Source organism: Chelmon rostratus, chromosome 13 (genome assembly GCF_017976325.1).
Source record: "Chelmon rostratus isolate fCheRos1 chromosome 13, fCheRos1.pri, whole genome shotgun sequence".
NCBI lineage: Eukaryota > Metazoa > Chordata > Actinopteri > Chaetodontiformes > Chaetodontidae > Chelmon > Chelmon rostratus.
In genome coordinates, this window is record NC_055670.1 from 1,522,762 (window position 1) to 1,536,168 (window position 13,407).

A 13,407-nucleotide genomic window follows, 5' to 3' on the forward strand; every position below is an offset into this window, starting at 1 on the left:
TTTACTAGTAGTGAATTTTGAGTTGTTAGTTTTTCATATCTAGTTCCTTCAGTAGTCAGTTCTGTTTTCCTAGCCCATTGTCCTTTCCTCCTTCGGGAGTGTTTTCTGTTCTTTATTTTATTCACTGAAAGTTTGTTTCTAGATTTGTCAATGTGTTAGTTCTGCTCCAAGTTTATGTAATTAAGTTTCTTCTCTTGTTATAGTCCGCCACCTTTTGTGTTAGAGTTCTTGTATTGCCCCTGTCTCATCCATGCCCCATTGTGTTTCTTGAGTTAGCGTGTTTCCATTGCTCAGCTTTTCCCTGTGTTGCCTTGTTGTGTATATATAGCCCTTGTCCTTAGAGTGTGTTAATTTTAGTTCCCATAGTTGTGTCTTTTGTTGTGAGTAATAAATTTATTTAAGTTGAATCTAGCCTATCCCTTGGTTTGTCTGTGTTCATGTCCTGATTGAGTTTTCCTTTTATTGTATTGTCCATAGTCTTGCCCTGTGTGTTAGTGAGTCCCTTGTGTTGCCCTAGTCTTGTCTCGTTGTGTAGCGTGTTGTTTATCCATAGTCTACGTCCCCTTTGTTTGTCTGCACCTGGGTTCAACCCTTTGTTTCCCCTCATAGTTCCCCTCATAGATCCCCCTAAGACCCCACATTCCTGACACAATGTCAAAGAAAAGCGGCCTGGAAGACCACAAACTTATCAAGTTGTTTTGGTTGACACCTTGATTCTGTCTATAGCATAACGTCGGTTTCAGTGTGCAGCAATACAGGAGTATGTATTTTTAACCATTTATTCTTAGCAGAAAACAGTTAAGGCCTTTTGAGACACAATGCAATTTGAGCTGCACTCACCACTGGTTTCAGCACACATCTGACTGGGTGGAAGTCGCATCGAACAGAGCAAAATAAGTCAATTGTTCTTCATAATAGTGGCTACACATTTTGCCCACCTTCTAAAAGCATCCTGTTAAAACAAACCTGTTATGCCTACTTGGTTGGAAATGTGTTCCCAAGATATGACTTTCCTCCCGAGATCTGGACACAAGCTTAAACTTGTATTGTACAATTCAGGGTATTCAAACACACACAATATTATATTTTCCACTATTTTGCCTTCCATGCCTGGCTGGCTGCCTCATTTCTATTGTTCATGTGGGTTTTTTTTGAGCGGCATGCTGTGCACGCGTTTTGCTAGACGCAGCGAAAAGCCATTGCGGTGCGGTGCAAGCCATTGGAAATAATGAGTTACAGAGCACAGTGGTGCCATTGTCACATTGTGTCTGAAAGGGCCCTTTGAATAAGAAAAGTTATGTACTTTATGTACTTCTCCTAATTGTTGTATATTTGTGGGAAATCTTGCTCGGAATACTGTACCTGTGACTTTTAAGGGGAGCTGAACTTCCTATGGTCACAGAGATAATATGATGTATAGTTTCATGATCAAATCCCCAGAGTGGGATCTGCTATAGGATGAGAGATCAGATTGTATCATCAGAGGTCTGCTCCCGTATAAACTTGTGTCGAAATCTTTTGAGTTACAAACCTCCAATTCACACCTTTAAACCCACAGAATTGAAGCCAGGCTTTGCTTTTATGCAGTCCATTATAGCAACATTTTCTGATGTATCTGTGTCAGTTTTACTTTTGGAGAAAAAGGTAAGGCAGTTATTTATTGATCAATACAAATTTCATCGAAAGTAGATTCAAGTGGTTACTAGTAAAAACTCATTGGTATCATTTAAATGTGTGACTATATATTGAAAAAAGATTATCGCCTAAAAACAGTGACAGAATGAACTTTATCTGCCAGACTTGAAAAGACTAACTGAAACTTTTTTCTTGTTTTTTTTTTTGTTTTTTTGCTTTTTGTTTTTTTTTTCTTTGCTTTTTTTTCTACTCATGGTACAAGTTTGTTTATGCTTATCATCCAGTTAGGATTTTTAAAGACTGTTTTTCAGCTATTTGTATGGATAATGTGTAAGCATACAATTGCAAATTATTTGACAATTAAGTTAACAATAAATCAAAGACAACTTAGAAACAGGAGCCCTGGTATTATATTTACAACTTGACATTCACTTTTAACAATCATTACAGTCTGATTACAATAGATAGAGAAATTGTTGAAAACATATATATATATTATACAGAGTTTATAAAGGACTATTATTCTATAAATGAATGTTTTAGCTATTAAAAAAGAGATTAGAGGTAACATTTAATGAGCCCTTAAATGAAAGTATGTTTGTGGAAAACACAGTCTCTGTTATTCAGCAGCAAAGACAATACGAAGCGGGGCCTCCTCTCACAAATGCAACCACCGCAAATCACGATCTGTTGAAGGTCACTTTGAATTGAACTGTACACGGGGGCCTCTGCTCCATGTTGCTCTGTCAGGAATTTGAACAATGGGGTCATGTATCCTTTGGGTGTGAGGTCAGGTATAAAAGCAACAGGGGGACATCAAGAAAATTGTGCAGTCATTGAGCCAAAACAGTGTACCTGTAACTGTAACCATGACCATGGGCAAGGTGTGTACAGCTTCAGCTTTTCTAACCTGTTTACTTTAATAGGAGTTGATGAAAAAAAGGGAAATTTGTACTTACTACTTGTACAATCTTTCATGCACTGTGGTGTTATCATAATGGTTTCTTCTTTCTTTTCAGATTATCTTCTATGAGGACAGGAACTTCCAGGGTCGTTCCTATGAGACCAGCAGCGACTGTGCTGACATGTCCTCCTACCTGAGCAGGTGCCACTCCTGCAGGGTGGAGAGCGGCTGCTTCATGGTCTACGACCGCACTAACTACATGGGAAACCAGTTCTTTGTCAGGAGGGGAGAGTACTCTGACTACCAGCGTATTGGAATGAGTGATTGCATCAGGTCTTGCCGCATGATCCCCATGGTACTGTAACTAACTTTTTCCTGATCATTCGAAATTATACTTCAGATTTATGAACAATATTGAACCTGGTGAAGCAAAATCCAGTGTTTGAAGAAGGATTTCAGTGATTAATTTTCACTCATTTCAATTCACAGCACAGAGGCCAGTTCAGGATGAGGATCTATGAGAGGGAGAACTTTGGTGGTCAGATGAATGAGCTGATGGACGACTGCGACAACATGATGGACCGCTATCGTATGTCCGACTGCCAGTCCTGCAACGTGATGGACGGCCACTGGCTGATGTACGAGCAGCCCCACTACAGAGGCAGGATGATGTACCTGAGGCCTGGAGAGTACAGGAGCTTCAGGGACATGGGCATGAGTGGCATGAGGTTCATGAGCATGAGGCGTATCATGGATTCCTGTTATTAGAGCACCAGTGTGTTACAGCAAGATTTTAAATAAAATCTAGTGATTCTCTTTTAAATGACTTTCTCCATTGCTTATTACAGAGTGATCTGAAACTCACACAACAAAGTGCAACATAAACTCACAGTTAAGTACATAGAAATTCTAAATACTAAAGAAAATGTGACAATTATTAAATAACTAGAACATATTTTTGTTATATATATTGATATATATATTTATAAAGGTTATTTGTTTAGACAGCATAGATACTGATTGTTGTGTCCCATCATTTATTTCAGATGTAAAAAGCCAACACATATATTTGTCGACAGACACAGTAATAGTTTAAATTAATAGGATGTTAAATTAATTTGTAGCAGGTTTTATCATCGGTAAGTGACCTTCAACTAAAGGGGTACTTTGAGGTAGATTGACAGCTTGAATCCTCCATGGCACACAGTGTCAGTAAGTCATTAAGTAACTAACATTTAAATCTCACTTATTCATTAATTTCAAAAATATAAAATATAGGTGAAAACATTTGCAGTTGGAAAATAAAAGTATTTCATATACAATGTAATTGTGAAGTTTACCTGTTTGTTTCATACAGGTGAATCTAAAAAAAAGCACATCATTTTCCAATCAACAACATTTTGGTCATGTCTGTAACACTATTCATTATTGTACTGGCTGAGCCTGCAGGCAGACAACAAGCCTTACTGTACAACAGTACTGTGAAGCAGTGAGTTAAATCTACTAAAGAAGTACAGGTGATATTATTTCACATCAGTGCAACAACATAAAAAGCAACATAAAAAAGTAACATAAAAATAACTAAACAATATTATTATTATTTCAAGCACACTCGAAATTCCATATGTTTCTAATCATTTGGTATTCATCATATTAGTAGATATGTAGATAACTTAGTCCAAATCACTGATTTACAAATGTATATGTTGTGGGAGGGAAGACTTTTCAGCTTCACCCTGTTAACAAGTAAAAACATTATCTGTTGTAGTTTGGAGGCTGTACTAGAATTCAAAAAGGCTGACATTCAAAACAATTGATTAACGTTACAGTGCTTTTATACGAGAATATAAAAGAGCCAAGCTTGCCAATCAGAATGGCATTGTGATACACAATGCGAAAGGTACAGCATTTTGTTTTGCTCATAGTCTTTGTTATAGTGGATATAGCATTTTATGGTAACCACAAGAGTTTTCTGAACTGTTTCATTCAATCATAGAACCTGCTCATGTGGTTGTGTGACAGGTATTGAACTAAATTATCATTATCATCTTTTTTAATTATGGAAACATGTGCACAACATTCATGGCAGAGAAATTTATTTAAATTATTTGTAACAGATGACCTTCTTATCTTGCCACAAGTTAAATGTGTGTTGTGTATTTGCTGAAATACAGTATGTACTTGCAGTCTTGATTATAAAAAAAGTAGGGACACTGTAAAACATTAATAGAACAGAATGTGATCTTTTTTAAAATCCTTCTTGACATATACTCAACTGAAAACTATGCAAAGACACTTTATTTAATGTTTTACCTCATCAACTTCATTGATTTTTGTAAATATCAGAATTAGAATCGGCTTTATCGACCAAGTATGTGTGGAATATGGAATTTAACTCTGGTTTAAACATTGCACTCAATGTACTTCCAAAGAAAAAATTACACACAGCTAAATAGGTCAAAAGACAAAAAAAGACTGAACAATAAGTTAAGTAGGGCAATGAAATAAACAAAAAATAATACATGTAAAGAATAATGAGGTAATAAATAAAATATATACAATGAAATTTACAATGTGCAGGTATTTATGTTGTGAGTGATGAATGTACATCACCATCGTTAAAAACTAGTTAGTGGATGTTTTGGTATCAGTTCTTGTTAGTGACACTGTATGACTAGCTCACTGCTCATCAGAGTGAAGACTTGGAAGTTTTTGTGTCTGGTTGTGTTGTTGGAACAGGTTGTGTCCAGGATGTGAGGGGTCTGCAGTGTTGAACTGGATCCACAGTTTTGAGCACGTTCAGCTCCATATTGTTCTGACTGCACCAGAAACCAGCTGTTTGACCTCCGGTCTGCAGACTGAGACCGATGACCATTGTGTCCCCTGCAAACTTCAGGAGTATAACAGACTTGTTTGTGTAAAGAAGAGCAGGGGGGGATTACACATCCGTGGGAGGTCCACATGCTGGATGTGATTTTCCCCAGGCTCACCTCCTGCTTCCTGCCTGTCAGGAAGTTTGTTATCCACTGACAAGTGGAGGCTGGCACAGTGAGCTGGGTGAGTTTTGAGTGGAAGATTTCTGGGATGATGATCTTGAACGTGAGGTGAAGTCCACAAACAGGATTCCTTGCATATGTCCCCGGGTGATCGACGTGTTGGAGGATGTAGTTCAGTCCCATGTTGACTGCGTCCTCCACTGACCTGTTTAGGCAAAATTCTGGGGCCCAGTCTCTCAGAGGATTTCATGACCACAGACATCAGGGTGGTCTGGTCTCTAGTCATGTCAAGACTGCACATCCCTTAGTGATTTTTCAAAAATGATCATCAAAGCATTGATCAATTAGCCTGATAACATCCATAAACACACAGCAGTTGTGTAAGCTGTCCACCTTATGAGAAATTGCAGGCCTCTAAGCAGATATTTATCAGTATCTGCAATTTGTCAGTTTCAGTGTATGATGTGCTGTCCCAGCAGACCACTCCATAGAGGATGGCTGGTGCACCCACAACAGTCAGAAATGGTCCTCAGGAGTGGCCCCTGCACAAAGAGACCCGTCTCCTCAGCAGACACAGTCTGCTTTGGCCTTTCTCATATAGTGCATTTGTACAGTCAGGCCAGTCCAGCTTATTATTCAGGGAAAAACTCAGGTATTTATAGGATTCCAACATCACAATGTCCATTCCCTGGACATTCACTGGTGTAGGACAAGAGTGTTTGCACCTGCAGAAGTCCAACAGCTCTTTGGTTTTCCTGCATTGATCTGGAGGCAGTTCCACTGGCACCAATTTAGAAATCCTGAGGCTTGTGTTCTGTACTCCCTGTTGTCCTGTCCATGTAAGAGGTAGACGACAGCGTCATCAACCCTAACACCAGATTGACAGGCGAACTGTACCGGGTCCATTGATGAGCTCACCAGTGGGCAGAGATGGACAAGGACCGGCCTCTCCAGGGTCTTTATCAGGTGTGATGACAGTGCCATCAGTCTTTAGCTGGTCCTTGAGGACGAGAAGGCTTTGTCTGATCAATTCTACTGAACAAAAGGCTTAGTAGTTCATTCGCTCACTTTTGGTTCCCCAAAGGCTGGCAGTTGGGTTTCTCGTAAACAGAGATGGTTTTAAGGTCCCTACAGACTCCACTGATGTTATTCTGCATCATCTGATCCTCCATCTCACTCATGTCGCTGTATTTTTCCCTTCCTGATTCTCTTCCTCGTTTCCCAAAGCACATTCTTCAACTCTTCTTTTTTTCCTGACCTAAAGACCCTCTTTTTTCCCTGAGGAAAGTCTTTTAGTCAGGGGTAATCCAGTCGTGGTGGGTACGGCATTCTCCACAAAGAAGTTGATGTAGTCCTCCCACAGTGTGTGAGAGTGTCAGTGTCCCCCCTATGAGCATCACAAAGTACTTCCCACACAGTTGTGTCAAAACAGTCCTACAAAGCCTCATCAGCTGGCTGTTGTACACAGGACAAGAGGTTTGTAGAAAATTAAAGTCACAGCACAGCTTCATTAAACAATACATGTCCCTCAATCTCCACACTATAACAAACAAGAGGTGACTAAAATGGGATTTGAAAATAAAAACTATAACAGAATCTTTATTTATAAAAACACACATAATGCCGCACAGACAAAAAAGTCATTGTGTAGTAGGAGAGAAGCCTCATGGCTAATCCAAGTTATTGAGACTGTCCACTGCAGTCCCAAGGCAGGAATGTGCAGCCATAGCACTGACTGCTTATTTCAATCATTATCAGTCTTGTAGCACATAAAAACATTTGTACATATGGACATGTATCTTCAGTGTGGGGCGTCTTTAAAACTCAGTAGCCTGGCCAGCAAAATGGGATAACGTCTTGCTAAATACTTTCTAGTTTGTTTAATTTGGCAGAAACTGACATTGACATTGCTCTCCATGCTAAAGCACTCACAATATGACTGCCACACACATTGGATGGTCAGATCTCATGGCTTCATGCCAGCTAACTGTACAGACATCTGCTGGCTATAACAAAAAAACACAAACAACATTTTATGTGGAAAATTGTAAGTGTAAGTGTTGTAAGTGTGTTTCCCCTCCTCTTGTCTCCCGTCTGTTTCTCCCCTCTGTCAGTTGAGTTGCATCACTGCAGGGCGTGGCGACAGGTTGGGCCAGCCTCCTCTCCTATTGAGCACAGCTGTGTTCAATGAAGTGATCAAGACTTTCCTGCCTACACAGGATATAAGCACCAGGATCTCAAGCACAAATCGTTGAATTGTCAGAGTGGTAACGACAAAGACCTGAGCTTGTTCTTCCCGTTCCCAGTCTGTTAGATGCTTGCGAGCAGCTTGCCTGACCTTCTGTTGTGTTTGAGCTCAGGTGTTCAGATATCACCTGTTCTCGTCTGTGCCCTGCCAGTCTGCCCTCCCTGTGGAACCCGAACAGTAACTTTCTGGACTGAGCCTTTGTGAACTGATTACCTAGTTGGATTCATTTGCTGCCTTGTTTATTGAAAATTCATTAAACTGTAAAACTTTACTCCTGTGTCCTGTCTACTCTGTCTGAGTGTGGCATGTAGACATCAGTACTTTTTGACCAGCACGGACCCTGCCAACTGCCAACCATCAAGAACAGCTGTTAGGACAACAAGGACAAAAGTTGGAGGCAATCCATGCCCAACAACAGGTTGTATGGAACCACCTTAACTCCCAGTCTAATGTCTCTCCTTCCAGTGTGCCACAGGTATACCACCACCTGAAAGAGCTGGCCATCTCCCTACCACCTCGACCTTCTCCCCGGAGCCCCCCTTCCAACCAGTCGGCTGTACAACCTGTCTCGTGTGAGAGGCACAATGGAGACATACATTCAAGAATCACTCAGTGCAGGTATAATCCATCCCACTTCCTCTCCTGTCAGTGCTGGGTTCTTCTTTGTCGCCTTCAGGGGTCTTAATGCGACCACCATTAAGAACAAATATCCATTGCCCTTAATATCATCTGCTTTTGAGTTGCTTCAGGGAGCCACAGTGTTTTCCAAATTAGACCTCAGAAACGCATATCACTTGGTTTGGTTAAAGACAGCTTTCAACATGCTGCTAGGGCGTTTTGAATAACTGATCATGCTCTTTGGGCTCACCAATAACCCAGCCATTTTCCAAAATCTGGTCAAAGATGTTCTGTGAGACAATATCAACCATTTTGTGTTTGTATATTTGGATGACATTCTGATCTTTCCCAGATCACAGGAGGAGCATACTCTCCATGTGTACCAGATCCAGATCATCATCCACCTCAACCTCCTCCATTGTGGGCTTTTCTGCTCTTTTCACTATGTCAACTGAGATTTTTTTTTCCTCCATGACACCGGCAAATAACAAGCAAAATGCGTGAGACACTGGCATGTTATTCATAAGCCATTTGGTGTGACCAGGCTGAAAATTGATTTTGGGTTTGAATAAAATTTGCTGGGCAGTTGTGGCAGGTTTGTGTTGTATGCAAAAATGTTAAACATATTTTCTTTCCAAATGTATATCAATGGTATAAACTATTATAAACATGTGTAAATATGACTGTCTATAACATACTCTGGTGTAATTCTACCACTAAGGCCTGTTGATTACTGTTGTTCTTGCAATTGTTGACTGTCTATACAATAGGTGTCTTTTGTAAGGAGGGTATGTTTAATCCATCCATGACTCGTATTTGTTGAGTCCTGTTGGCTCAAAAGAGATATGCAAATCAATGTGCAAATATTATTAATATACAAACAATTAAGAACCTCGTCACAATGAACTGGGATTATATTTTGAAGAGTAAAGATAGTTTTGAATTTAACAGGATGAGGAAAATATTAAATTAGATTTAGTCATTTTTAAGCAGCCATCAACCCTATATGTGTGTAGAATTTTGGTGATGGGATTTACTTTAGTTATTTTAACAGCCCAGAACAAACCACACAAAAGAATCAAGTGCTTTACAAATGTTATGAATTACATATCTTTTTATTTACTTAAGTCAAATACAGAAGTCTAGCACATATCAGTGATACGCCTCATGCTCATGAACCTCATGCCACTCATGCCCATGTCCCTGAAGCTCCTGTACTCTCCGGGCCTCAGGTACATCATCCTGCCTCTGTAGTGGGGCTGCTCGTACATCAGCCAGTGGCCGTCCATCACGTGGCAGGACATGCAGTCGGACATACGGTAGCGGTCCATGATATTGTCGCAGTCGTCCATCAGCTCATTCATCTGACCACCGAAGTTCTCCCTCTCATAGATTCTCATCCTGAATGGACCTCTGTGCTGTAATACAATACAGGAAAAATGTGACTATGGATATTACCACACAATCTAAAACAAAAAATGAAGTGTAAATTTAGATTTATAAAAATCAAAGGCATGTAGAGATTAGGTCTCTTACATAGGGGATCATTCTGCAGGATCTGATGGAGTCAAACATCATTCCCATGCTCATCATGCGCTGCATGTCATGGTACTCTCCCCTCCTCAGGAAGAACTGCATGCCCATGTAGTTGGGGCGCTCATAGACCATGAAGCAGCCGCTCTCCACCCTGCAGGACTGGCACCTGCTCAGGTAGGAGGACATGTCAGAGCAGTCGCTCATGCACTCATAGGAGCGACCCTGGAAGTTCCTCTCCTCGTAGAAGACGATCTGAAACAGAGACCAGAGGGAAGATCTGGATTTTAGAATCAAAGTGTTCATCTGTAAAATTCAGATTTATTTTACTTACTTTTTTAAATCTGGAAAACATACATAAGTAAATATCCCTTTACCTTGCCCATGATGGTGGTTTAGGTTGTTCCCAGTGGATGGTTCAACTTGCTCTGCCAACTCCATGACTCCAGGGCCTTTTTATACAAAACCCCAGGGGCCACAATGTGTTGTTATTCAAATGTGCAAAGCTGATGAATTAGCAGTATGACTTTTGCTGAACGGGGCCTATAAATGTGTAACAATGGTTCTCCATACATTTCTGGCAGCAGTCATCTGCATTGTCTATTATAAGCATAAGCTTTGTGTGTGTTTTATTGTCAGTCAGAAGGTTCTCCACATATGGTCTGATCCTCACTGATGGAAAGAACACAACATTGGGCCACATCTCTAACAAACGCATGAGAAACCCAGAACTAAATATTTAGTTCATATAAAGAATTAAATATACTGACTTTGTACTTTTGCATTTTCACAACAGTTACTTGAGAAACCTCATCAAAACAGCAAAGAATGAAAAAAAAAATATTACTTACACTATAGACTGTTTAAGAGTTGTATTACATTCTGCTTGACAGAATTTACTCATTGAAAAAAGGCTTGTAGATACATTTTTGGGAATACCACGAATGTACTTTTTTTCTGTGGGTGATTGCTGTGCAGTTTATGGCGATTATGTACATTAGGAGAAATAATTATTTAATAATAATGAGTGAGTAATACTGAGACTCATTGCTTTAAAAGAAGTTCACTCATTTATTTGTTGTTTTATGTCTACTTTGAAAGAAATAAATAAGGAAAATAAATTTCATGCTTGCAAAGGAACTAGATTAAGAATTTAACACACACAGTATCTGGGGTGTCTGTGTGAGGACAGGAACTTTACATTAAATGGTATAAGTGATTTCATAGAATTAGTTTTGATACTATTTCATTGTTGCCAATCGTTTGATAGAGCACAGGTCAACGTGTGAAAAATCAAGTCTAGAAAAGGCAGAGGTGATTACAGGCCTTTTTCCTTTGACTGAGGGCTCCATTTTGCACACAGTAAATATTTCCCTTCATCTGTTAAGTGCACATTTTCAATTTGCACATAAAAAGAGCTGAGCATAAACACCAGAAATCTGAAGAAAAAAAAAGTTGGAAAATGTTAAAGAGGTGTTTCCCCTTGACTGAGGTGGGAAAAAGTTAGAACATCGATAACAACAAAATGTGACAAATTGCATTGGTATAGAAGCTGTGCTTACAGTTATTTATTTAATGTAGGTCATTATCTCAGGATAACAAAGGTCAATTTCTCTTGATAACATGTTCATTTATCTCGCTATCTAAGGAAAACAAAAGGCCGATTTCTCAACTTTTCTCTGCTTCAGCCAGCAGAGGCTCATATAAAGCCTATCTTAATGACAGAGATAAAAACATTGTTTAGGCCATTAGATGTGTAAATCCATCTCACTGTCCAATAAGTTATGACTCAAAAATATTTCAGCAGGTTAACTTGTGATGAATTGTTCAATAATGCTCAATAATGGCTACTCAATCACACACACTCACATTTTCTGTCTAAATCAGTTGCTACAGTTGTCGAGACACCATCTATGCATGCTGGCATGGCCCCCCTGGTCTCCGATAAGCAGTCTAATAGATAACAGGAAACAACTTTTGTTTTCTATTTAATAAGTGTTGATTATCTCATCTCAAGATAACAAAATAATTAATCTTGGCATTAAAAAAAATAATTGCACGTATGGCTGTTCTCTGCTTCTGTGCAGTGGAAACAAAATAGCCTAAATCATGGTCAGCGTCAACGAGTTCAACAGCCACTGAAGAGACAAAAAAAAGCAACCAATGCAAACATCAGGAGACTATAACACTCCTCAAATTTATACAGAAAAACAAACCAATGCTGTATTTCTACACAATTTCCACATCATTTTCGTTCATTTGAAGCTTGACTGGAGCTCTCGTCACGTCTGGCAGTCTGTGGGACAGGGGTAAAAAAAGTAAAAGGGCACCAGCCGCATACAATGCGGCCCCAGTTTGCAGTGATTCATTTGTGGTGAAACAGTTCCAAAGCCTTCTCTAGCATGATGGAACACTGTGTAAAACATATAAAAACAAACATTTTTTGACATATACTCAATTAAAACAGTACAAAGACAATATATTCAATGTTTGACATCATCAGCTTCATCCATTTTTGTAAATATTTGTTTATTCTGAATTTGATGCAGCAACATGTTTCAAACAAGTTGGGTTAGGAGCAACTAAAGACTGGGAAAGTTGTGGAACGTTTGGAACATTCCACAGGTAAACAGGTTGATTGGTAACAGGTGATAGTATCATGATTGGGTATGAAAGGAGCATCCTGGAAAGGCTCAGTGGTTCACAAGCAAGGATGGAGTGAGGGTCACCACTTTGTGAACACATGATTGGATAAAGGAGATTACTACATGGGCTCAGGGACTCTTTGTAAAACAATAGTCAGTGAACACAGTTTGTTTCCAAATGATTACTTTCTGTTTTTATTAACAGTGTTTTTGGGCCTGGGGAGGGCACTTGAGCCCCTACAGCTATCAGGATTGATCAAAGGCATCTTGAGTTATAATCAAATACATGACACTGGTACCAATCAATGTGAGGTACACATTTTTGGTATTTCTGGTGCACCCTATAGGTCAGGCTCGAAATGCTTTGGGAGGCCTGTCCCCAATCCAATCTGAAGAGATTTATGATGATTGGACAAATTGTTAATGAGGTATTGCCAATTTCCTGCTAAGTCCCGCTCTTTGCAAAGTTTTTTGTTTGATGGCAGCCATGTTTTTCAACCAAAAATTGTAAAGTGCTTTAGATAAAAGCTCTATATAAGTGCAGTCTATTTAACATTTTTAAAAATATCCTTTTTGAGAAGTAATTAGTAATGTCACTGATTCTCCAAGGATATTTGCTATTTATGGGGGATGTTGACGAACTTGAGCTCTGAAATAATTGTTTTTCATCGTAACATAATTACTAAAATACTGGGCATTACATACATACATGGTCATTTTTTGAAGGACAATTCAGAAAGAAGTGTTGTTTGTTCAAGTGTGTCCATCTGACACAAATGTCAAATGAACAAACTGTAGAATATCCTGTGGGGCTGCTCCCTGTGCCCC

At 39.4% G+C, this 13,407-nt stretch overlaps 2 protein-coding genes across 2 annotated transcripts; one reads left to right on the forward strand and one right to left on the reverse strand.

Annotated features, from left to right (window-relative positions):
- Positions 1–2,504: 2,504 nt before the first annotated feature.
- LOC121615709 (gamma-crystallin M3-like) lies at positions 2,505–3,307 on the forward strand. Its single transcript, XM_041950068.1, has 3 exons — positions 2,505–2,519; positions 2,655–2,894; positions 3,029–3,307. Exons 1-3 carry the CDS (start codon positions 2,505–2,507, stop codon positions 3,305–3,307), a joined length of 534 nt encoding a protein of 177 aa, XP_041806002.1.
- Positions 3,308–9,543: 6,236 nt separating this feature from the next.
- Positions 9,544–10,320, reverse strand: LOC121615736 (gamma-crystallin M1). Its single transcript, XM_041950113.1, has 3 exons — positions 10,312–10,320; positions 9,938–10,189; positions 9,544–9,819 (listed from the first exon to the last, which is right to left on the reverse strand). Exons 1-3 carry the CDS (start codon positions 10,318–10,320, stop codon positions 9,544–9,546), a joined length of 537 nt encoding a protein of 178 aa, XP_041806047.1.
- Positions 10,321–13,407: the final 3,087 nt, after the last annotated feature.

Excerpts from the sequence above, each read along its gene's own strand:
- LOC121615709 (XM_041950068.1), top strand. Across the intron at positions 2,895-3,028 it reads CTTGCCGCATGATCCCCATG|CACAGAGGCCAGTTCAGGAT; the intron begins GTACTGTAACTA and ends TTCAATTCACAG.
- LOC121615736 (XM_041950113.1), bottom strand. Across the intron at positions 9,820-9,937 it reads CCTGCAGAATGATCCCCTAT|CACAGAGGTCCATTCAGGAT; the intron begins GTAAGAGACCTA and ends ATTGTATTACAG.